Below are 25576 nucleotides of genomic sequence, written 5' to 3' on the forward strand. Positions count from 1 at the left end.
AGGTTAATGGAAAGGTGCAATTTAGTACCTGTATTCCCATCAAAAAAAATCAAAAATTCTACACCATCTGCCACCTACATGCCAACAAAAAAAAAAATCAAATTCCACTGTTTTGTCATTTGACATTTAGAATAAAATGTACATCATTTGGCTTGTACTGGAAAAATGGACAAAACATGAAAGACCTCCAGTATACCAGCAAGAGACTCAACTAAAGAATGAAGAACAATGAAAATTACAGCACAGGAACAGGGCCTTCAGCCCTCCTTTTGTATCTCAAAGCCATATTACCATTTCTCCCCCTAATGCCTTACATATCTAAAATAAAGGGAGAATACTCTTCTAACCTTCAATGTATGCTAATACACAGATTAGAAATGAGGAATCTCTGCAAACTGAACAGAACAGACAGATGACATGAAACTGAAATGCTGGGATAAAATACACACAATCAAGAACCCAGCATTACACCATCAGCAGGAAATTGATAAAGGACATTAAAAAAAAAACTCAATATTGACCACATCGAATTGTGAAATGAATAACTTAGTTTAAAAAAAGTGTGGTAATTACAAAACAGATTATCCAGCCATTACCACATTGCTATTTGTGGGAGCTTGCTACACACAAATTCACTACTAAATTTCCAAAATTACTTAATTGGTTGAAAAGCACTTTGAAATTACCCAATGGAAGGCACAAGAGAAATGCAAGTGTTTTCTTTAAAAAAATAAACATTTCAATTATTAAATTATTCAAAAATTTCAGTCAATTTCAATGAAATAAAAATCAGTCAATATTAGATTCAAAAAACCAGTTGAGAGAATCTTTATAGTCCCTTCCATTAAGAAATATTTAACATAATACTTTTGAATGGATATAAATCTCATCTAACAAAGTTATAAAACTTGTTGTTTGCTTATGTGTTTACCACACTCTGGCAAGGGACAAACACATAGGAAATATGTTAGACCAGAGAACAACCCTGATAGCAGAGAGGCTGACTGAGATATAAAGCTTGATGCCAGAAGTTAGCACCAGGTAATTTGACATTTTTTTCCTACAGTTCTAATTTTCTTTTTTCATGCCTTTTCCCTCTTTCTTTTTGATAAGTTCATGCCGTGTCCTAAGCGTGGACCTTGCCCCTGCAAATCAGGTAATATTTGTTTTTTTTCTTGTAACCTGCCCTTGCAAAACTGTACAAGTTTAGGATTAACAGCTATTTCACTGGCAATAATGTTTTTCCACATGCTGAACTCTCATGCTGGCTACCATAACCCCCTTCAAATGAACTGATAATGAATTCACCTTTCATAAGTTAAAACAAAATAAGAATACAAAGTTCAATTTATACCTACTATAAGCACAAAATATTAATAATTGATTATTCTGATATGCAAAAGAAGTCAAAGATATTGAAAAACATAATCTGAATGGCAATTTTTACTGGTTTATGTCTGCTTGTACCATGTTCTGGAACATATGTTGCAACACTTGAAGCAAAACTGCGGGTACCTCGTGCTACTCTAAACAGAAGGAACTATCACAGTTCAGCCTAGACTTAAGGTGGTGCTGAATTTACACAAATGGGCGTGAGATTAGAAACAGTGGTAACTAACCTGTAACCTAGTCAATTTCTCTATTACCCAAACCCAGCCTAGGGACACAGACACCACTGAAGCTACTTTTAGTTCAGATTGGCTATCTCAGCAAAGACCATAGATCAAGAATCGAGTCAGCATGATTCATTTCAACACCCCATTGTATATTGACTCAGTGAAGTAAAGTACTTTTCTCATGTACCCCCACATAAAGTAATCAATTACATACAAATAATAAACATAAAAATATTTCCCAAGTGCTGATGTTAAAAAGATGCAGCTACATTTTCAGTTAATGCTTCTATGCAATTATAAAAGAGTTCAGATTGTGCAGCTTAAGATGATGTAACTCAGCAAAAAAAAGGCTGTTAAATGTTTTCTAATCTTAAAAAAAGGTCCCAACTTGTGCAGTAACTTCACCAATAATTCTGAATGAATTACTATCTATAATTGAAAAGGGCAGCAGAAATTAAAAGCAGCTTAGTAGAATCAAACTAATTAATTTTCATGTTATTTAACAGAATAAAATGTACAAAACTTCTTTCAAGCCATTTTGAAATACCCTGTTTCTATTTGCATATTATACCACCTGCATTGACTCAGGTCGATAATGGTACATTAGAAACAGAGGTTCCGGATGGGAGTAGCATCCTATGTACAAATTACAATCATTTTACGTACAGCAAGGATAGAGATTAGGAAGTCGAGCCTTGTCTATCTGCACTGGAGATCTTAATAACTAGCAGTTGAAATCACCTAGGTTATTTACCTGTTCTAGCCCGTCAATGATATGAACTAGCTTGGAAGCAGTACAGATAGATTCTCAAAGCAATATGGGCTCTTTGTCTGTGTATGGCATCAGAACCAAATGTAACTTTGACTCAATAGCCAATGTTTGGAAAGTTGCAGCAGCTTTCCACTCTTTGAAGGCCACAAAGAACCAGGGCGAGAAGACACCTCAACAGGTAAACTGTGATTCCTTTATTCCAGCTATAGGATCTGGTCTTGCTCCATGTCCAAATGCAGCAATACCTGGTCATTGACCAGGTTTGAGATGGCAAGTAGCAAGTCACATTCACAGCACAGAAATGCCATGCAGTCCATTACAAGGGAGAATTAAACAATCACTGCTTCACACTCAGTGCCTTTCAATGCAGTTTCTCCTGCCCCAAGACTCTTCAAGATATCAGCGTTCATCTCATGCTCACCCCTGGAACATCTTAGATTTTAAAAACCGGTCATTCCCAAGTTCAGGAATTCTCTTCTTATCTATACCTTAACTCCTCCTGTTAAAGTGTTCCTGTTAAACTCCTCTTTGACCAAACATTTGGTCTTCTGCCATCATATTTCCTGATGCAATTTTGTTTCATATTTACATTTGATATTGCTCCCCTGAAGAATCCAGCGAAGCTCTATTACATAAACGTTGCAATATAAATTCATATTCATATTGTCAGTGACAAAATTAATTTCTCTCAGAGAAACAGGTTAATAAAAGCCAGCACTGATTTGAGATTTTAATTTGTTCACAGGACATAGATGTTGCTAGCATTTACTGCCTTTAGGAAGTTAGCGTTGAGCTGATTTCCTGGACTACTACAGTTTATCTGGCATTATTATCCCCAACAGTGGTGGAGGAAAGCTAAGAATTTTATCAAAGTGAAAGAATGGTTAAATACTTCTAAGTCAGAATGGCATGTGCCTTAAAGTGGAACTTGTAGGCTGTGGTGGTCCCATGTGGCTGGAGTTCTTGATCTTCAAGATATTAGAGCAGTTGGGAAAGGTGCTGTTGAACAAACCTTGGCAAGTTGCTGCAGTGCATCTTAAAATATTGTACACACTGCTCCAACTGTGCATGATGCAAGCTTTTTAGGCATCATGTTGAGTTTCTGGAGTATTATTGGAGCTGCCCTTATTCAGGCAAGTGGTGAGCATTCCATCACACTTTCCAGTAAAGATGGTAGCATAGGACACTCTAACCAGAGATCCTCCAGTCTTCCCTTTTTTTCCTTCTCTCCCCCTTTGGTCTCTCAGCCTGGTCTCCCAGTAGGTCGTGTCAGGTCCCAGCCTGGTGTCTCAGCAGCATGGCAGGTCCCAATCTAGTCTCTCGATGGCCTGGCGCATTCTAGCCTGGTCTCCCAGAGGTATGGCGGCTGTCAGCCTGATCTCTCATTGGCTCACGGTGGTGTCTTAGCTCGATGTATGAGAGGATCCCGCCCTGGCACATTCCCACAGATATTGGGGGAGAGAGATCGGAGAGGCAGCAGCTTCAGCAGCAATGGTATTTGCGGTGGTGGTGAGGACAGCAGAGCGAGACAAGCAGAGGACTCAAAGACTGTTGAACTTTCAACTTATTCCTTCATTTTCCTAGTTTAGACTATAAAAGGCTTTAAAGTAAACAATTTATTTTTCTACTATTTTATGAAGTAATGGTTAACTTTTAAACTTTGGTTTCTCTTACTACTTGTATGTCGGTACCTTGGTGTCCAAGATGGTGCCATTATACACTTTTCACTGTACTGAGTACACGTGACAATAAAATCTAGAATCACACTCCTGACTTGTACCTTGTATTTCATAGGCAGGCTTTGAGGAGTCAGGAACTCAATTTTATTCCAAAGAGTGCCAGTTAGTCAGTGAGTTGAAGGAGGTTATGCAGTGGATGTTGCACAAAAACAAACTTTCAGAAGGCATTCAATAAATGGACAGGGTCAGGAAATAGAATTACATGGTTTGCATCCTCAGCGAGTTGAGCAACAGGAAGCACAGAGCAGTGGTTAACAGATGCAAAGAATGCAACGTAGTCCCCAGGGATGGTGATAGACCCCTGCCTCTTCTTCAGAATTGATCTGAAGGGTCATTGGACCAGAAATGTTAACTTTGCTTTCTCTCCACTGATTCTGCAAGACATGCTGAGTTTCTCCAGCAATTTGTTTTTGTTCCAGCATTCCCAGTTATTTAATTATTTTGAGCACCATTTTCTTCCTGTTGTTCACAAATTGTCTGAATTTGCACACAAGGAGGACAACTTCAAAGTTTACAGATGATACAAAGGGACAGCACATTAGCAGATGGCATGGGGACATTTGCAGATTAGGGAGGTCTGAAACACATATAATATAACGTAATGTGGAGTAGCATGATGTGCTGCACTTTGGGAGAAACAACAAGGAGAGATAGTATAATGTAACAGCACTATATTGAGGCGCCATAAGAGCAGAAAGATTAGGGTGCACATTCACAAATCTTTGAAACTGTCAAGGCTGATATGGCAATTAATAGAGTTTAAAGAAAGAAAGTTCCATAATTATGCATATTGTGTACAAAACCAAGGAAGGCATATTAACATGTTTACAAAGTTAGGTCTCAGCTGGAATGCTATGCACAAAATCAGGACAACAAATTTTAGAACCCTTATTGAAGGTTTAGAAGAGGTTCATCAGGTTGATACCAGGGATGAGCGACTTCAGTTACCTGGAGAGATTGAAGAAACTGAGATTATTCTTCTGGTAATTAACTGGGCTTTAATCTATAGAGCGACATACTAGCACATTACCTCAACTCTTGTACTGGAGCCAATAATGTTATTTCTATCACCTGCGGCTGTTCTCAGGAGAGCTGAACCAAGATTCACCCAGCTCAAGATTAGATTTTCATAATAAATTTATTCTTTACACTTACCTAAACATCAACACAAAAGAAGCCTACACACAATAAGATCGCAAGAGTTTAAATTACCAGAAGCAATTATACCTCATTTTAAACTAAACAAATGATAAGCTCCAAGACAGGCTAATTTAATCATTTAGGAAATGGACAGTGCCAATTTGTGCCTCAAGCCTGTTCTGCCATTCATTTACAACCAATCTGAAGCTTAATTCCACATACAACCCTTATTTCTGTGCCCCTTATCTATGTCGTGTGACATTATCACCATGTTGGGTGGGATAGAATCAGAGTCAGACAGCACAGAAACAGACCCTTCAGTCCAATTCATCCATGCTGAGCAAGGTTCCTAAACGAAACAATCTCATTTGCCTCTGTTTGACCCATAGCCTCTAAAGCAACTTAAGATTTGTGCATCCAACGAGTGTTGTGGGCCCATTAGCAGCAGTAGAATAGTTTTCAAACAAATTCTGTAACTTCACAACTTGGTATTTCGCACACTTTCTGGTTACCGTCAAACTCAGATTTAAGGAAGAGCAAGAGGGCATGCCAGAAACAACTCCATGGATCCCTAAAAAAATTGAGATGTCAATATGGTGAAGTACAACTTGCAGAAGCAGCATGGCAGTAGACAGAGCTGAGTGATCCCACCGCCTGAGGGTTAGGTCAATGATTAGCTCTGCAGTCAAGCCACATTCAGTTGTAAATAGTGGTGGATAATTAAATAACTCTATAGGAAAAACATCCAAAAATAATTTGATTCCTTAACATTGGAAAGTTCTACCTATCAGTGCAAAAGAGCATCGTTAGTGAGAATTGCCAATTAGATGATCCAGCTGAGCTTCCATTTGAGATCCCTAGCATCACAGATACCAGCCTTAAGTCAATATGATTTATTCCAATATTAAAAAACAACTGAGGGTACTGGATATTGTAAAGGCTATTGGCCCTGGCTACATTGCAATAATAGTGTTAAAGATTTGTGCTCCAGAACAAACTGATCGTCTAGCAAAGCTACTCTAGTTCTGGCTACGTTACTGCATCTAATGAGCAATGGGAATATTGTCCACAAAAATTAGGACAAATCTAACCCAGCCACCCATTATCCTTACTTGGAAATATAAATACCATTCCTTCAATGTCATTGCATAAAAATCCTCAAACACCATCCCTAATTTTTGTTTGAGTTTGAGTCCAACATTGTAATGAGGTCAGGAGCCAAGTGGCCCTTGCCGAACCCAAACTGTGTCAGCGAGTTGGTTATTGCTATTCAATTGCTGTTTACTAATGACACTTTACTAATGGTCAAGAGTAGACTAATGGGATGGTGATTGGCTGGGTTGAATATGTCCTGCTTTGTACATGTTTCTCCAGCAATTTGTTTTTGTTCCAGCATTCCTGGTTATTTAATTATTTTGTGCACTTTTTTTTAAGCTAGGGATGTGGCAAGTTCTGGAGCACACAACTTCAGTACCATTACAGGAATTTTCATCAAAGAATTCTGGTCTCCCTGCTATAGGAAGGATACTGTGAAACTTGAAAGGGTTCAGAAAAGATTTAGAAGATTGTAAGATTTGGGCTATAGGGAGAGGCTGAATAGGCCAGGGCTATTCTCCTTGGAGCATCGGAGGTAGAGGGGCAACCGTATAAAAATTTATAAAATCACAAGGGGCACATGGATAGGATAAATAGACAATGTCTTTTCCCTGGGGTGGGGGTGTCCAGAACTAGAGGGCATAGGTTTATGGCGAGAGGTGAAAAATTTAAAAGGGACCTGAGGTGTAACTTTTTCACACAGAGGGTGGTGCATGTATGTAATGAGCTGCCAGAGGAAGTGGTGGAGGCTGGTAAAATTACAACATTTAAAAGACATCTGGATGGGTATATGAATAGGATGGGTTAAGAGGGGGAAGGGTCAAATGTTGGCAAATGGGACTGGATTAATTTAGGATATCTGGTCAGCATGGACGAGTTGGACCGAAGGGTCTGCTTCCATGCTGTACAACTCTATGACTCTATGCAATATCCAATGCTTTTAGCCATTTTTTGATATCACTTGCAGTGAATTTGGCATCTTTGATGCTGGGGAATTCCGCACGAGGCCGAGATAGATCATCTACTCCGTTCTTCTGGCTGAAGGTTGTTGCAAATACTTCAGTCATATCTTATGCACTGATGTGTTGGACTTGCCCATTGAGGTCAGGGATATTTATGCAGCTGTGACATGGAGAGTGCTATGAGACTTCAAGGGGTTGGAATCAATGTCCTATTCCTATTAACAAGATTGACAATATGTGGAAGCATTGAGAAACTTGAAGAACAGTAATTTTTTTTTAAAAACAGATTCAGTCCATAAGGTATTAAAATATTCTTTGGAATGTAATTCTGAAAATGAGAAGATATGCAAACCCTTTGAATGTAAAGCAAATAAGAGGATATCAAGTGTGGCACAATAATTCTATTGAGATGTTAGCCTTTATCTCCCTAAGCAGAACTTCACAGATCAGCAATGATAATGCACTACTTAATAATATCCTTAACCTCTTAATGAGCTGTATGCAATATAAAAAAAAAGTGTAAAAAAAAAATGCTTTGTACGCATCACAATAAGTGTGAGGAGAAGAAGCTGATCAGGATCAGGAAATAAAAAGAGATAAAAGAAAGTTTATTTTTCTCTATATTTAATAAGACATTATATCCAGGATAACTCAATATTTATATTCTAGTGGCACTGAATAATTTAAAATTGCAGATTTAGGAGTGAGACTGCAATGTCAAAAGATGTACAATATTCTTTAATTAAATCACAAAGCGTAACTTATTTGTTCAACATTATATGTATGCATTGTAAAGGTTTTTTGAAAAGGAATTCATGGGATTAAATGCCAGCATTTATTATCCTCCCTAACTACCCTTAATAAAAGTAATGGTGATCCGATACAGTTATCGAGTTTAGGTACTCCTGCAAAGCTGTTGGGAGAGAATGAGGGTGGGGTTTTTGTGTTTTTTTTGAGGGGGTTGGGGGAGAATTAGTTCCAGACCTTTAACTCAGTAATGACGACAGATTTGTAACAGATGAGGTGTTCTTCCTGGAGGAACACTTCAACCTCCTTCCCGAGATTTGTAATATAGTTCAGCCAAGGGAGGGTGATACATGCTGAACTAGCATGAAGTTTCCTTGCTCATGTTTGATGCCACGAAACTTCATAGGATCCAGAGTCAATGCTGAGGGCTCCTAGGGCAGCTCCCTCTTCATTGTATACCACTGTGCCACCACCTCTGCTGAGACTGTCCAGCCGACAGAACAGGACATGTCCAGGGATGATGTAATCTGGGACGTTGTGTGAAATGTATGATGATTCCATGAGTATGACTACGCCAGGCTGTTGCTTGACTGATCTGGAGACAGCTCTCCCAATTTTGGCACCAACCCTGAGATACAGTCACAGAGTCTTTGAGATATGCAGCACAGAAACAGACTCTCACCAGAGTTTCAGGCCCAGCTGTACTTGTACAATTAAATCTCAAGAGCTAGAAGTGAAAACTGCATGAATTATAATTCATTAATATTAGTGATCATGTGGTTCAGAGTCATAAAAAAATTAATGTAACACACTGTTGCAGAATCAAGTCCTAAATCAAAACATTTTTTTGAATTTACTGTTTGGAAAGCCACTGACTGAAACAAAAACGGAGTTCACATGTGAACAACTTGTAATGTCAATCTCAAAATTGTCTAAACATTTGCTTCACTGTACCTTCCAGGTTCCAAAGCTACTGAAATGGTGACAAGATGGGTGGCATGACTGGCTGCAGATTTAACTTGGTGGTCCTCCTAGGTTTAGCATGCAGAGGCAGTGATGATGTGGAGGGTAGATTTGTTTCATTTTCTTCCAGATACAGCAGCTGCTTGGTTACATCTTTGCTCTCTTCCTACAGCATAGTCAAACATTAGATAGTGCTCAAAACTTGCAAAATGGATGGGGAGAGGAAGACTTAGGTTCCTATCTGTTTCACATGTGCGGTCTCTAATTCCGGTGTCCTGAGTCATACAGTCATAGAGATATAGCGCATAGAAACCCCTCACCCTCCAACACTCCAGGGAAAATAGCCCCAGACTATTCAGCTTCTCCCCATAGTACAAAATCTGCAGCCTTGGCAACATCCTTGTAAATTTTTTCTGAACCCTTCTAAGTTTCACAACAGAATTGCACACAGCAAACCAATGTCCCATACAGCCACAACATGACCTCCCAACTCCTATACTCAATGCACTGGCCAATAAGGAAGCATACCAAACACCTACTCCACTATGCTACCTACCTGTGACTCCACTTTCAAGGAACTATGAACGTGCACTCAAAGGTCTCTTTGTGAGGTTAGTAAGGAGGACTTTGCAGGATGACAGGACTGGGTCTTCAAGTGTCTTAGTTGATACCAGATGGTCCATTTGGTCTCATTCCTTTTGTCCCTTTCTAGCTGTTGATACAACTGAGTGAATTGCTGCGTCACTTCAGTTAAGAGTCAACCAAGACAAAATATGTACTGTCAGATAAGGTTCCATGGAGCAAGAACAATCACAAGTGCGCGAACAGTTTCACAAACAGCCAAGTTGAGAGGACCAGTTGAGTTTGTAATGTCGCTTATTTATGGTCACTTAGAAGCAACATACATCCATTCCCTTCAAAAATAATATGTCCAAATCTTGCACTATTAAAATGAATTTAATGAGGCCTACCCAATTTTGTGCTCCATGTAGTTTAAAAAATCCTGACAATATCATTTTCATGGGTACAAAACAGATTTCAAGAGTTGGAAATGTTGCAATAAATTATCTCGATTGCCCAGGAAAAGAAATGTGATATAATGCATCAGAAATGAAATGAAGATTCTGCTCAATGTAAATGACACACTTTTCCAATTCCTTTAGATACTTAGAAAGCATGTTTAAAATTGGGCGTACTGATATTACATCACAGCAGTAATCCAGTTATTGGACAGATGAAAATAATTACAGTTCAATCTAATTCAAGGTTTCAGAAGATATCATTAGCCTTGAAATCAAAGCCTTAGCACACTAAAACAGTTGTACAAATCTCAACATGAGATCACAGTCCTGGAACCACTCCCATGTCTCTCAATACATCAAAAGGTATTTACAGAGGTACTCATTACAATAATAAAGACAACCAAAATCACTTAAGGTGAAATTAAACAGGAAAATTTTAGGAACACAGCAGACCAAAGGCACTCTAAAAGGAAACATCTTCGAATCCCTTTTGAAGACTGGGAGGGAAATGATCAGACAAATTTTAGGGAGAGATTTCCATTGGCTTAAATAAGAACAGAAAATGCTGGAAATACTCAGCAGGTCTGGCAGCATCCTGGAGCAAGGAACAGATATAACATTTCAGGCTCTTGACCTTTCACCAGAATTGCTCTAATGGAAAAAGGTCAAACTGAAATGTTAACTCTGCTGCTCTGTCTGGGTGCTGAATATTTCCAACTTTTTCCTGTTTTCAGAATGCTATCTTCGCTCCATTGGCTGAGTTTAATGACTGAAAAAAATCTGGAGACAGGTGCATCCTGAGTCATAGAGGAATTTGGAGCAAAAAACTCTTGAAATTTTCTGAGGCACATGCAACTGATAGGAACAAGCCACAGAAAATGCAAATTTTCTGCATCAATCAAGTTTACCTGAAGGCTAGAGTGAAGGGAGCTGTAAACTGGCAGGCAGGAATGGCATGTACTGTTGCCATTGCATTCCAGTCATGGAAGGAGTGAAGGTAGTTGATGGGATGTTAACCAAGTAGGCTGTTTTGTTTCATGCATTGCTATGCTTTGTTGTTGGAGCCGCATTCATGCAAATAGTGCTGCAACTGGAGAGTATTCTGTCACACTCCTGACTTGTGCTTTGAAGGTGGTAGCTAGGCTTTGGAAAGTCAGGAGCACTGTTCCCTCTGATGTGCACAGTTGTGTATGCTAACTGGCGTGCTACGCACTGACTTCTAGTTTTGCAAGTCACTGTCACTCACAGAACTCAGACGTCTGTGCACTGAAAAATATTAGAGGGAGTATTTGTCAGAGGTATGTTGCTCGCCAGAGAATTCCCAGCCTTTTACTTCCTTTGGTAGCCACACTATTTATATGGCTAGTCCAGTTCAGTTGCTAATCAGTGTAACCACAGTGTTGGATAATGGAGGATTCTGCAGAAGTAATGTCATTAAATGACTGGATTCCCTCTCCCCTGGAGATGGTTTGGTATTTCTATGGTGTAAATGTAACTTATCAGCCCAAGCCACTTATCAGCCCAAGCTTTCATGCTCTCCCAGTTTTGCTGCACCTGGACATGGACTACTTCAGCACCTGAGAAGTCGCAAAAGGTGCCAATGGAGTGTGCCAACTTGCTGGACTGTTCATGTGAATTTGATATAATAGCCATTGCTTGTTCATGCTATTTCAGAGAGGCAACTAAAGATGGCCATATTGAATTCAAATGTTTGTAAAGCAGACCAAGTAGGAACAGCAGGTCTTCTTTCTAAAAAAGACCAACTGGGTCACTATTGTCTTCATGATGTAGTGCACAATGCAGCTACTGCATTACTTCATCAAATACTTGGAATGCAGTGGTTTATTCTGGAACCAACTTTTCCCAGTTCAAACCCAAATCTGCTAACTCTGATTTAATTCCAATGTTTTTGAGATAAGGAGACATACAGAGGCACCAATCATGAAAGAAATGTTTTTTTAAAAAATATCAAGCTTTCATCACTTAATTTGAGATGTTTCTCTGTTACGTCTTCCACAGCAATTGTAAACATGTACTACAAAATACGACCCATGTGACCTTCACATCAGTATATAAATAACAGATTTATGCAGGTTACAAGATATAATCTCCAATTAATATATTCCCCAATTAATTATCAGAAATTTGATCTTCAAAACATGCAGCAAATCTACAAATCAATGTGCAAACAGTACAAAAGAAACATCATATACTTAATATACGTATAAATCAAAAGTATCTAACAAAGGGGGTGCATCTTTTGCATGTCACCCTCAGGCTTCCAGTAAAATGACTCAACAAGTTACAGAGTGTACAGGGGCTACATTGCAATTAAAAGAATCAAAACAAAAGAATTTAAATTCAAAGAATCCAACATGATGGGCAGCAGGACGATCAGGCATATAATTTCAGGAGAAGACAATAATTTGGAAGTACTATAAAATTACATTTTACACAACGGAGAATAAGAAATAAGATTGCAACCCAAAATTTACAGCTCAAGTTTTTTTTAAAAACAGAGATTCGACAAATATCTTGTATTTGATCACAGCACATCACGATGGGCACCAAAAACTCAAAGTACAACAGAAGTAATGTTTTCCTTTGGTAGCTGCCACCACCTTTTGGAATCTTGAGAGAGTGGCCAACCCCATATCTTAGTCCATCATCAACGCCACCTCCTTCCACCTCTCCGACTCTGTGCAGCTCATTTTCTGCTGAAACCCTTACCCATGCTTTTGTTGCTTCTAGACTCAGTTAGTGTAATGCTCTACTAACTGATCTTCGAGTGCCTGTAGGTCACGCTCACAATTCCCTGCTAGGTTTGAGTGAGTCTCCTACATTCTAAAAAAAGGTCCCCAGTTTTACTTTTCCTTATAAGTGGAAACATCTTGCCTGTCTACCCTATTTCACCACTTTACAATTAGTCTCTAAGCTGGCTGTTCCCCAGTCTTCTTTTGTATAGAGAAAAGAGGAGGTAATGGCCTAGTGGTATTATTGCTCAACTATTAACCATGAATAATGGTCTGGGGACTGGAGTTCAAATCCTGCCATGGCAGTTGGTGGAATGGTGACCATGAAACCATTGTCAGTTGTCGGAAACCCATCCGGTTCACTAATTTCCTTTAGGGAAGGAAATCTGCCATCCTTACCTGGTTTGGCCTACATGACTCCAGGGCTACAGCAATGTGGTTGACTTTCAACTGCCCTCTGAGTTGAGCAAGCCACTCAGTTGTATCAATTGCTAGAAAGTTACACCAAAGAAATGAAACCGGACACACCACCTGGCATCGACCTTGGAACCGGAAAAGACAACGACACAGACAGCCCTGTTGACCATGCAAAGTCCTCCGAACCAACATCTGGGGGTTAGTGCTGGAATTGTGAGAGCTGTCTCTCAAGCAACATATGATTCTGAAAGAATGACTACCTTACAGATAACACCCCAGACACCAACATTACCATCCCTGGAAATGTACTGTCTCACCGGCAGGACAGAGGTGGCGGCACAGTGGAGGGAGGGAGTTGCCCTGGGATCCTTGACATCGATTCCGGACCCCATGATGTCTCATGATTTCAGGTTAAACATGGGCAAGGAAACCTCTTACTGGTCACCATGTACAGTCCTCCTTTGCTGATGAATCAATGCTCTATGTTGAGCAACACTTGGAGGAAGGACTGAGGGTGGCAAGGGTGCAAATTGTACTTCTTTGAAACCCTAACCACCTTACCATATATCAAAGAAGTTTCAGAAATGACAGCCAGACTACTAAGACCCCTCGGAATCCTAGTAGCACACAAACCCACCAACACTCTCAAACAAAAACTAACAAACTTAAAAGATCCAGTACAACTCATGGACAAAACCAACGTCATCTATAAAATTCCATGCAAGGACTGCCACAAACACTACATAGGACAAACAGGAAGAAAGTTAGCCACCAGGATACATGAATACCAGCTAGCCACAAAAAGACATGACCCCCCTCTCCCTCATAGCCCTACACACGGATGAAAAAAACCATTTTGACTGGGACAACACATCCAACCTGGGAGAGGCTAAGCAAAGACATGCCAGAGAATTCCTAGAGGCCTGGCACTCCAACCACAACGCCATAAACAAGCACATAGATCTAGATGCCATCTATCAACCCCTCAGAAAACGAACAGGAAATGACATCACCACAAACCCCAGGAACCCCATCCAGGAGAAAGATATAAATAGAAAGCAGGAGACAACAGCTTCGCTTCACTTGGAGGTCGCCACTGATGATGTTACCTAGCCAGGTAATGAAACGCCTGGATATCAAACCTACAGCTCAGCGAGCAAACCTACACCCTAAACCTCAACCTGAGCTACAAACCTTCACAAACCTTGCAGAATCTGCAACCTCATGGCCTGGCATATCCCCCACTCAACAATTACCATCAAGACAGGGGATCAACCTTGCTTCAAGTGCAGGAGGGCATGCCAGGAGCAGCATCAGGCTTACCTAAAAGGTGAGGTGTCAGCCTGGTGAAGCTACCAAACAGGATTACTTGCGTGCCAAATGGATTAAACAGCAACTAACAGACAGAGCTAAGTGAAACTACAACCAACAGATCAGATCTAAGCTCTGCAGTCCTTCCACATCCAGCCATGAATGCAGGTGGACAATTAAACAACTCAATGGAGGAGGAAGCTCCACAAGTGTCTCGATCCTCAATGATGGAGGAGCCCAGCACATCAGTGCAAAAGAGAAGGCTGATGCATTCGCAACAATCTTCAGTCAGAAATGCCGAGTGGATGACCATCTCAGGCTCCTCCAGTGGTCCCCAGCATCACAGATACCAGTCTCCAGCCCAATTCAATTCACTCCACGTGATATCAAGAAATGGCTGGAGGCACTGGATACTGCAAAGGCAATGCGACTGGATAACATCCCAGCAATAGAACTGTACTGAAGATGTGTGCTCCAGAACTTGCCGCTCCCCGAGCCAAGCTCTTCCAGTATAGTTACAACACTGGCATCTACTCGACAATGTGGAAAACTGCCCAGGTATATCCTGTACACAAAAAGCAGGACAAATCCAATCCAGCCAATTACCGGCCAGTCTACTCTCCATTGTCAGGAAAGTGATGGAAGGGGTCACCAACAGGGTTGTCAAACAGCACCTGCTCAGCAATAACCTCCTCAGTGATTCCCAGTTTGGGTTTCACCAGGGTCACTCAGTTCCTGATATCATTACAGCCTTGGTTCAAATATGGACAAAACAGCTGAATACCAGAGGTGAGGTGAGAGTGGCAGCCCTTGGCATCAAGGCCACATTTGACCGAGTATGGTATCAAGGAGTCCTGGCAAAACTGGAATCAATGGATATCAGGGGCAAACACTCCACTGGTTAGAATCATACCTGGCACGAAGGAAGATGGTTGTGGAGGGTCAGTCATCTCAGCTCCAGGACATCTCTGCAGGAGTCCCTCAGGGGAGTGTCCTAGGCCCAATTATCTTCAGCTGCTTCATCAATGACCTGCCCTCTGTCATAAGGTCAGGAGTGGGGATTATCGCCGATGATTGCAGAGTGTTCAGCAACTCCTCAGATACTGAAGCAGCCAGTGCTCAAATGTAACAAGATCTGGACAATATCCTGCTTGGGCCGACAAGTGGCAAATAACATTTATGCCATACAAATGCCAGACAATGACCATCACCAATAAGAGACACTCTAACCACCGCCCCTTGACATTCAATGATATGACCATCACGGAATCCCTTACTGTCAACATCACTGGGGTTACCATTGACCAGAAACTCAACTAGACTCATCACATAAACACAGTGGTTAAAAGAATAGGTCAGAGACTGCAGCGAATAACTCACCTCCTGACTTCCCAAGATCTATCCACCATCTACAAGGCACAAGTCAAGAATGTGATGGAACACTCCCCACTTGTCTGGATGGGTGCAGCTCCAACAACACTCAAGAAGCTTGACACCATCCAGGACAAAGCAACCTGCTTGATTTGCACCAAACCCACAAGCATCCATGCCTTCCACTCTGTAGCAGCAGTATGTACTATCTACAAGATGCACTGCAGAAATTCACCAAAGATCCTTAGGCAGCACCTTTCAAACCCACGACCACTTCCATCTGGAAGGATAAGGGCAGCAGGTACTTGGGAACACCACCACCTGCAAGTTCCCCTCCAAGCCACTCACCAGCCTGACTCAGAAATATACCACCATTCCATTACAGTTTTGGTCAAAATCCTGGAACTCTCTCCCTACTGGCATTGTGAGTCAACCCACAGCAAGTGGACTGCAGCGATTCAATAAGGCAGCTCACCACCACCTTCTCAAGGGCAAATAGAAATGGCTATCAATGCTGGCCAGCCAGCAACACCCAAGTCCCGCAAATGAATTTAAAAAAAGACTAGCCTTTGGAGCTTTCTTGATAGTTATAACTTGGACAACAGAACTATATCAAATGATGGTGACAGCTATTCAATAAGACAGCACTGCTTGCATTAGTCATTGCAGATCAAATTCACATGTGAGCCAACAGCAGAGAAGGAACAAACAATAGAAAAATTCTTTCCAGCAATTCAAGCGCTTGTAGCCTAGTCAGGGAGTCATGTTAGTGGTCATTGAGAGTGACTGAGAAAGAGTCACAAGATCTTTTTTAAAAAGTGTTATCGTCCTCAAATAGTACCACCTATTAAAGGATGCAGTGTGATCCAACAAAGTTCCAGTGCCCTGAGGAATCACTAGTGGAGGGAGGGTAAAAAAGGAAGTTTCCCCATTTGCTATCAACTTAATAGAGGAATGGTGCAAGGATAATGGAAACCCCAACAGATCCTCTCATTGACATCAAAAACAGAGTTGCTGGAAAAGCTCAGTAGGTCTGGCAGCACCTGTGAAGAGAAATCAAAGTTAATGTTTCAGGTCCAGTGAGTCTTCCTCAAAGGGTTCGGAGGAAGGGTCAACAGAGCCAAAATGTTAACTTTGATTTCTCTTCACAGATGTTGCCAGACCTGCTAAGCTTTTCCAGCAACATCTGTATTTGTTTCTGTTTTACACTATCCACAGTTCTATGTAGATCTTCTCATTGAACGGTTGATAGTCATCCTGAAGCACAAGTTTTCTACACATTAATGCCAAATAGAACCTGAAATATTGAGCAAGAATGGATGCCAATCCTTTTCTCCACCTGTACCCTATTCCAAGCAAATGTTTGTCCATGCTTTTGCAAAATAGTATACTTGATTGAACCTCACAACAGCACATCCACAGAAACTATAACAGTAATTGGGGTCATCGCCACTCATAGCTCCATAATAAAAGAGTCTGTTGGCTCTTTACTGTCTGTGGTTAGCATAAAAGATTTGTTGGAAAAGTACAGGAGACACCTTTACAAGGAGGGACACATAAAATATTTACTTGGCATCACTCCTGTGATTGTCTCCGCACCTTGTAGTTGGACTGTAAACCATTTGACTATCATCCTTTGGAAGTCGTCTGGTGTGACTGAAATTACTAGGGGTATAACCAGCCCCCATAAGACTAATGAAGATGATCAGACCACTCATCATCACCCTGTAAAGCCTCACCAGAGTCTCAGACCCAGCATCACTTGTACAATTAAATCTCAAGAACTATAGTGAAAACAGCATGAATAATTCAGATTACAATTCATCAATATTAGTGATCCTGTGGTTCAGTCATTAAAATCTTAAATGTATTGTTGCAAAATCAAGCTCTATGATCAAAAATAATTGTTGAATTTACTGGTTGGAAAGCAATTCATTGAATGAAACAATAACAGAGATCACGTGCAAACAACTTGTAATCTCAATCTCACAATCATACAAATGTTAAGGCAATTTTATCTTCCACATTCCAAAGCCACTGAAATGGTGACAACCTGTCTGCAAGGCCTTGTCAGCAGTAATCACCTTGAAATTATGTGAGTGAGAGCCAACATCTATTCCCTATCAGAGCATCTCAAAATTACAGGTATGTTTAAGAAACTCCCCAAACTTGATTAGAATGCGGGAGTTAACTTTGAGCCCTGTTATTCACCCTACCTATCAATTCTGAAGTGTCTCCCTGCTATAGGAAGGATGTCGTGAAACTTGAAAGGGTTCAGAAAAGATTTACAAGGATATATCAGGATTGGAGGGTTTTTGCTACAGGGAGAGAATGAATAGACGGTGTCTATTTTCTCTGGACTGTTGGAGGCTGAGCTGTGCTGCATATTTCTGTGCTATGCCTCAGGACACTGGAAGAAGAGAGAACACAAGCATGACAGAGATAGGAACCTGAGTTGCTGAACAGGTTATCTTTATCTCTCCATCCAATTTGCATGGTTTGAATGGATTTAAATTTTAAATTGCTTGATCTATCCTGTTAGTCTGCAGTGGTAATGGAAGAGGGAGGGGGAGGGGGCTTGCAGATAAATTAGGAAAGGTTGAACAGTCAGGGAGTTTACAATAGCCAGGGAAGACTTAATGGAAGTGTATAACATTCTGAATGCCCCTGATAAAAAAGGTAAAAATCACACAACACCAGGTTATAGTCCAATAGGTTTAATTGGAAGCACACTAGCTTTCGGAGCGATGCTCCTTCATCAGGTGATTGTGGAGGGCTCGATCGAGCATCGCTCCGAAAGCTAGTGTGCTTCCAATTAAACCTGTTGGACTATAACCTGGTGTTGTGCGATTTTTACCTTTGTACACCCCAGTCCAACACCGGCATCTCCAAATCCTGATAAAGGTGGACATCTGGTAATTGAAGAACTCGGGAGCACTGTTTGAAAATTAGAAGTCACCCTTCTAGGACAACAAATGAGAATGTTTTTTTCTCAAGATTTGTACAACTTTGAATTTTTTTCTCAGAAGGCACTGAAGGCGGAGTCCAAGATGTCACTGAACATTTTTAAAGATGGAGGTAGATAGAATCTTATTCAGAAATGGAATCACTGTTTCATAGGGAGTATAGTCATAGAATCAGAGAGATGTACAGCACGAAAACAAACCTTTCGTTCCAACTCATCCATGCTGACCAGATATCCTAAAGAAACCTAGTCCCCCCCTTTGCCAGCATTTGACCTATGTCCCTCCAGACCCTTCCTATTCATATACACAGCCAGATGTTGGGGATATGAATAAAATGTTGAATTGTATGAGCCTCCACCACTTCCACTGGCAGCTCATTCTGTGCATTTACTATCCTCTGCATGAAAACTTGCCCTTAGGGTCCCTTTAAATCTTTCCCCTATGCCCTCTAGTTTTGGACTCCCCCCACCCTATAGGGAAAAACCTTGGCTATTTACCTTATCCATACCGCTCATGATTTTATAAACTTCTATAAAGGTCACCCTTCAGCGTCTAACGCTCCAGAATAAATAGCCCTAGTCTATTCAACCTCTCCCTACAGCTCAAACATTTCAACCCTGGCAACATCCTTGTAAATCTTTTCTAAACCCTTTCAAGTTTCACATCATCCTTCCTCAAGCAGGGAGATCAGAATTGCACACATTATTCCAAAAGTGTCCTGTATGGCCGCAACATGACCTCCCAATTCCTATATTCAATGCACTGACCAATAAAAGCAAGCATACCAATGTATTTTTCACTGTCCTATCTAGATAGGTATGTGGCATTCAAAACACAAACAGACCAGTCATGATTTTATTGAAAAGTGGAGTAGGGTTGAGGGGCTGAATGGCCTACATATGTTCCTAATTCACAGGTTAATTCCCAATTTAAAAAACTCTCAGCAGTCAAACAAGGAGAAGGCTACCCAACCCCTCTTGACCAGGTTGTAATAATGCTAAAATTTTAACACTTGACCACAGTGTCATTATGCCAATCCTTGCACAATATAAAGATAGTTAATTAGCCTGATTCTAGAAGCTAATGAGATCTTCTAACTAGAAAGTGCAATCAGCCAATCATTTCGAAAATGTGAATACTGTATGGTTAGAAGTTTGTACTGGCACCGGGTTTTAATTAACTTTTCTTTCAAGTGCTTATGACATTTCACATTGTTGAAAGTTAAGAGATAAAATGGAGTCTTCTATTCAAAGTCAAACTTATGGTTTAACAAAGTACACAGCACCAAACAACATGTATACTCATTCTACATTAGATATTTCACAACGTGCCACAAAGACTCAGATACTTCATTTTGTGCAGTTAGTTGGCAAGGATGAATCTTAAAATCAGCAACAGAATCACAAAGAAGGAAGTTTGCAAAATGTTGAAACAGAAGGCAAACTGTTATTAAACTGAATGAATTGCTGCCAATAGTTATTGAAAATGTTAAACTGATAGAATCAGCCAAAACACTTAAGAACATAACTTTTTGTAAATATGAATACATTGAATTTGCTTCCATGTAGAGTAAACACAAATATGGTAGACCATAAAATATAGGAGAAGTAGGCCATTCAATGAGATCATGGCTGTATACTGGGCTACATTTCTATTCTGAAATGTCTATCATTCAATGAAATATTAAGTGAATTGTTCCTGTAATGGTAACCATTGCCAAATAATCACAATCATCGAATCCCTAAAGGTGGGAGTAGGCCACTCAGCACATCAAGTCCACATCGAGCCCCCAAAGAGCATCCCACCCAGTCAGACATCCTTATACTATCCCTGTAACCCTGCATTTCCCATGGCTAATCCACCTATCCTGCACACCCTTGGACTTTAGGAGGAAACTGTAGCACACAGAGGAAACCCATGGAGGCACAGGGAGAATATCTGTACGGAGTTTGCACAGTCATCTAAGGGTTGAATTGAACCCAGGTCCCTGGCGATGTGAGGCAGCAGTGCTAACCACTGAGCCACCATGCCAGCCCAAACTAAAATAGACTGAAATCCAAATTCAAAATATTTTGGTTGTACTGGTTTAGATAATATTCTTGACAGTCATCCAACATCAAGTTAAATGAGTTTACACATAAACATTCAAAAACACAATGATAGGTTCCACATTTCTATGAAGACACCTCACCACCACCTCTCCCAAACTGTTTGAGTTCCTGATGAAGGGCTCATGCCCGAAATGTCAACCGTCCTGCTCCTCAGATGTGCCCTGACCTGCTGTGCTTTTCCTGCGTCATACTTTTTGAATCAACAAGTTTCATTTTCTTCATTAGACTCTTAATTCTAGATTTTCACCTGGGTCTCTGGATTAACACGCCAGACATAATACCACGAGGCCATTACCTCCCCCTATATTTCACACCTATTTTCAACTCTGTAATAGCGCCCATCTCACTAACAAATCTTCTATATTGTTTCTAGCTTTGTCAAACATTCACTTGAAGCTGTGCACTTTGCTTCTGCAACAGTCTGCACATGATGGGTTACACCAGAAACGTTGACTTCTCCACCTCCTGATGCTGCCTAGCTTTCTTCCAGTCTCCTGCTTGTATACCTTGGATTCCAGTACCTGCAGTTTTCTTTGTCTCTGCACATGGTATTCAGCATGTTGAAGCTGTTTGTAGCATTGACATCAGGTTCCAGGAGTTGTTACCATACATTGTCCTTGGAGGTCCATGCAGAAGAAAAATAACTAGCAGAAATGCTAGCTTTGCCTTCTCCAATAATTTAGCTTTGTTCCTTTTATATGCTGCCCTCTTGTGACATTGCCGGAGTTGTTACCATACATTGTCCTTGGAGGTCCATGCAGAAGAAAAATAACTAGCAGAAATGCTAGCTTTGCCTTCTCCAACGTAACTTGTTCTGCAACTCCCAGCTTCATAACTGCATGACTGATGGCATGCCCTCAGCTGTTACAGGTACAGACTATGGAGTACACCTGCTAGACCGCTCACCTCTCTAACACCAAGAGATTCATAATCTAGACTAATATGTGGTTGAAACCCAAACTCCATTTGCTCTTATGAGTTTTCTTGAAATGAAATATGTCTGGTTGCACAGATAGGTTGGACTGACGGGTCTGTTTCAATGCCATATGATTCTATGGAGAGGGTAAAGGCACAATAGAAATGCAAGCTGTGGCTGTTGAAACAGAAGGGAATCCTTACACCCTGAAATGTTACAAGATCATGTGAAATGATAATAATTTGTCTTGACCAAACATAACTATTTCAAACAAAAACTAAAAATGCTGCAGAAACTCAGCATATCTGGCAGCATTGGTGGAGAGAGAGAGTGTTAAAGCTGAGTCCAATATGACTCCACTTCAGAACTGAAGGACAGCAGCCATATTGGACTCAAAACATTAACTTTGTTTCTCACTTCACAGATGCTGCCAGATTTTCTGTTTTTTCAGAATTTTTGGTGTTTGTTTCAGATTTCCAGCATCCATTGCATTTTGCTATTTCCCAGAACTGACAATTATGGTCCTGGGATTAAACAAAATAAGTTGTTGAATGCATGCTACTTCCTAGTTACTGAATTTATCAAACAGAATAGCAAATGAGTTTTTTATCTTCAAAAATTAGTATTTCAAGTTAAAACTTGCATTAAAATTAATAATTTAGCTTTGTTCCTTTTATATGCTGCCCTCTTGTGACATTGCCAATAGGTATGGAATCAGCTTGTATTTAACAACATAGTACAATTTCCTCATTCTACCCTGCCAATTGTGCCTATGCTGTCTGATTGACTTTACAGAGTTCTGGAGAAACATAGTCGTAGAGTCATACAGCATGGAAACAGACCCTTCAGTCCAACTAATGTATGCTTATCATGTTCTCAAACTGATATAGTCCAACTTGCATGCAAGGAGCAGGAGAATTGACGTTTCAGGCATAAACCCTTTAGCATGAATGAGGCTTGTGGGCTGGGGGTCTGAGAGATAAATGGGAGAGGAGCAGGGAAGGTAGCTGGGAATGTGATAGGTAGATGAAGATGGGGGTGAAAGTGATAGGTCAGAGAGGAGGGTGGAACGGATAGGTGGGAAGGAAGATGGACAGGTCAAGAAGGCAGAACCAAGTTGGAGGCTTGGGTCTGGGATAAGGTGGGGAGAGGGGAAATGAGGAAACTGGTGAAATCCACATTGATTTCATGTGGTTGTAGGGTCCCAAGGCGGAAGATGAGGCGTTCTTCCTCCAGGCGTCGGGTGGTTAGGGTTTGGCAATGGAGTAGACCCAGGACCTGCATGTCCTTGGTCGAATGGGAGGGAGAGTTGAAGTGTTCAGCCACAGGGTGGTGGGTTTGTTAATGCGGGTGTCCAAGAGTTGTTCTTTGGAACGATCCGCAAATTAGCATCCTGTCTTCCCGATGTGGTCTCCTCTACATCGGGGAGACAGCACACCAACTTGCGAATCGTTTCAAAGAACATCTGTTGGACACCCACATCAAACAACCCCACTACCACCCTGTGGCTGAACACTTCATCTCTCCCTCCCACTCCACCAAAGGACATGCAGGTCCTGGGCCTCCTCTATCGCCAAACCTCTGCAGTCTTCACTTTCTTCTAGTCCCACTTGCCTCTGTTTGGTCGATATCCCTCCAAATCTTTCCTATTCATGTCAATTAGAGCAATTTTCCCAAAGAAAACAGCAATTGGTTTCTGCCACTCATTCAGAGAGCACTAAACACAAAGGGTCAGGTTGGACCTACTTTAAACATCTTAGCTATATCCAAACTCACTTATTTCCATATCAGTGATAGTAGGAGAAAGTGAGGACTGCAGATGCTGGAGATCAGAGCTTAAAAATGTGTTGCTGGAAAAGCGCAGCAGGTCAGGCAGCATCCAAGGAGAAGGAGAATCGATGTTTCGGGCATAAGCCTTCCAGCAACACATTTTTAATATCAGTGATAGTGTCCACTTCATTCCACAGTAAGACACATCCACATGAAACCTTTTCAATCAGCTTTACTCAAGTATCTTATTCTTTCTAACAATCTCTCATTCGTCTAAGTTTCCAACCTGGATCAAAATTCAGCCACTTACATCCAACCTTTCCCATTATACATTAACTTACACTAACACCCTGCTCATAAAAGTGCATCAAAAACCCAAGTTAAATACTTAATAGCAATGTATCATGATACCGTCATACCATTACATAGCACAAAGGGAGGCCTCCATGTAATTCTAATTCACTTTGTTCTACCATTGCCTGATTCCTCTTCATTTTCTTCCCCTCCTTTAAATGCTTTCTCAAAACCTTGATCAAACTTTTGGTCAAACATTCTAAAATTGGTATGCAACTCAATGTCAAAACCAGTCTGTTACTGCTCCTGAGAAGCATACTGGCATTATTTTAATAGGTTATATTTCACGGAGGACAGCAGGGGAAAAAAATTTGTCAAAACATAATCACAAAGTGGTCCAGATGCAAGATATTCTACGGTGTTTTATTTTCTCTGGGACGATTATAAGGAGAGCATTCCTATATTATTGCAAACATCAAATGGAAGATATAAAATGAAACCATAGTTTCACTTCAAATTAAACCTGAGATCGGTATGACGTTACACATTTAAAGCGAATGCAAAAATGTATACATTTGAATACATGTGCTTATAAATGCCCAGTAAGAGACAAAACAAAACGTTGTCAAGATTCAAGAATAATATCAGATAATAAACTGAAGACCATTGAAGTAAGACATGTTTCCTCGAAGGAATAGGATTTTCTCATTTATAACTGATCTGATCGGATAAAGGGAGGGTTCACAAACGGGGACCAGACCAGGCTTCAGTGAATGCCAATTCTGCCGTTGTATGTCTACAAACCGCCGTGAAAGGAAGAGGGCAGGCGGACAACCCGCGCGCTATCCCTGAACGAAGTTCGCAACAGGGACAGGAATGTTGACAAAGAAACATTTAATGAATTCACTTTCCAGTAACTCAAACTAACTCCGGCTCTCGGATACATTTCGCTACACCGCGTTCTGAACCCATACGTCACCCGGCTGGAGAGCTTCTCGCGGCCCGGGGAGGGAAACCCTACCGCACATGCGCAGGGGCAGAGCCGGCAGCACCGAGAGGTGGCTCACGCAAGCTGCCCGGGCAGTGAGAAAGGAAAGACAGAAGATGCGGATAATGTTTCCGTCTTTCACTCCTTCGGTGGTTCTCGATTAGCTTTACAAAGAGTTGCAAAATGTGTCTCTTTCCTTTTGAAGTCCGTATACAGACCTTTGCTGCCTGGAGCCACAATCCGGCGTTCCCACCATGTGTCCACAACAGAAGTCAGCCTCCAGCTCTTTACTGAGCTTCCAGGCAGCTCGCGACCAATTGCTTTACTCTCTCTACTCAGCCCCGAAAAGGAGGTTTCCGCGCGGTCCTAATGCACAACAATGTCACTCCCACTTGATCTGCATCTGGTCTTCACTGAATGTCCTATTTCATTTTAGTTGAAGGGAAACGTTTCCCATCTGCAAGGCAAAAGTGACATCCAACATATCTTAGGTAAAAATAATGACTGCAGATGCTGGAAACTAGATTCTGGATTAGTGGTGCTGGAAGAGCACAGCAGTTCGGATGCTGCCTGAACTGCTGTGCTCTTCCAGTGCCACTAATCCCGAATCCAACACATTTTAC

General features: G+C 41.0%; 1 protein-coding gene across 2 annotated transcripts in view; it reads right to left on the bottom strand.

The window, feature by feature from the left end:
• The window catches only part of acsl1a (acyl-CoA synthetase long chain family member 1a), a 173303-nt gene extending 148034 nt beyond the window's left edge, over window positions 1–25269 (bottom strand). For both annotated transcript variants that reach the window (XM_043705794.1, XM_043705803.1), the window contains exon 1: window positions 25172–25269. In XM_043705794.1, the coding sequence (XP_043561729.1) occupies window positions 25172–25209 (38 nt within the window). In that variant the 5' untranslated portion in view covers window positions 25210–25269. The remainder of the gene's footprint in view (window positions 1–25171) is intronic.
• Between the last annotated feature and the right edge of the window lie 307 nt (window positions 25270–25576).

The sequence above is a fragment of the Chiloscyllium plagiosum genome, chromosome 2, assembly GCF_004010195.1.
Source record: "Chiloscyllium plagiosum isolate BGI_BamShark_2017 chromosome 2, ASM401019v2, whole genome shotgun sequence".
In the NCBI taxonomy this organism is placed as follows: domain Eukaryota; kingdom Metazoa; phylum Chordata; class Chondrichthyes; order Orectolobiformes; family Hemiscylliidae; genus Chiloscyllium; species Chiloscyllium plagiosum.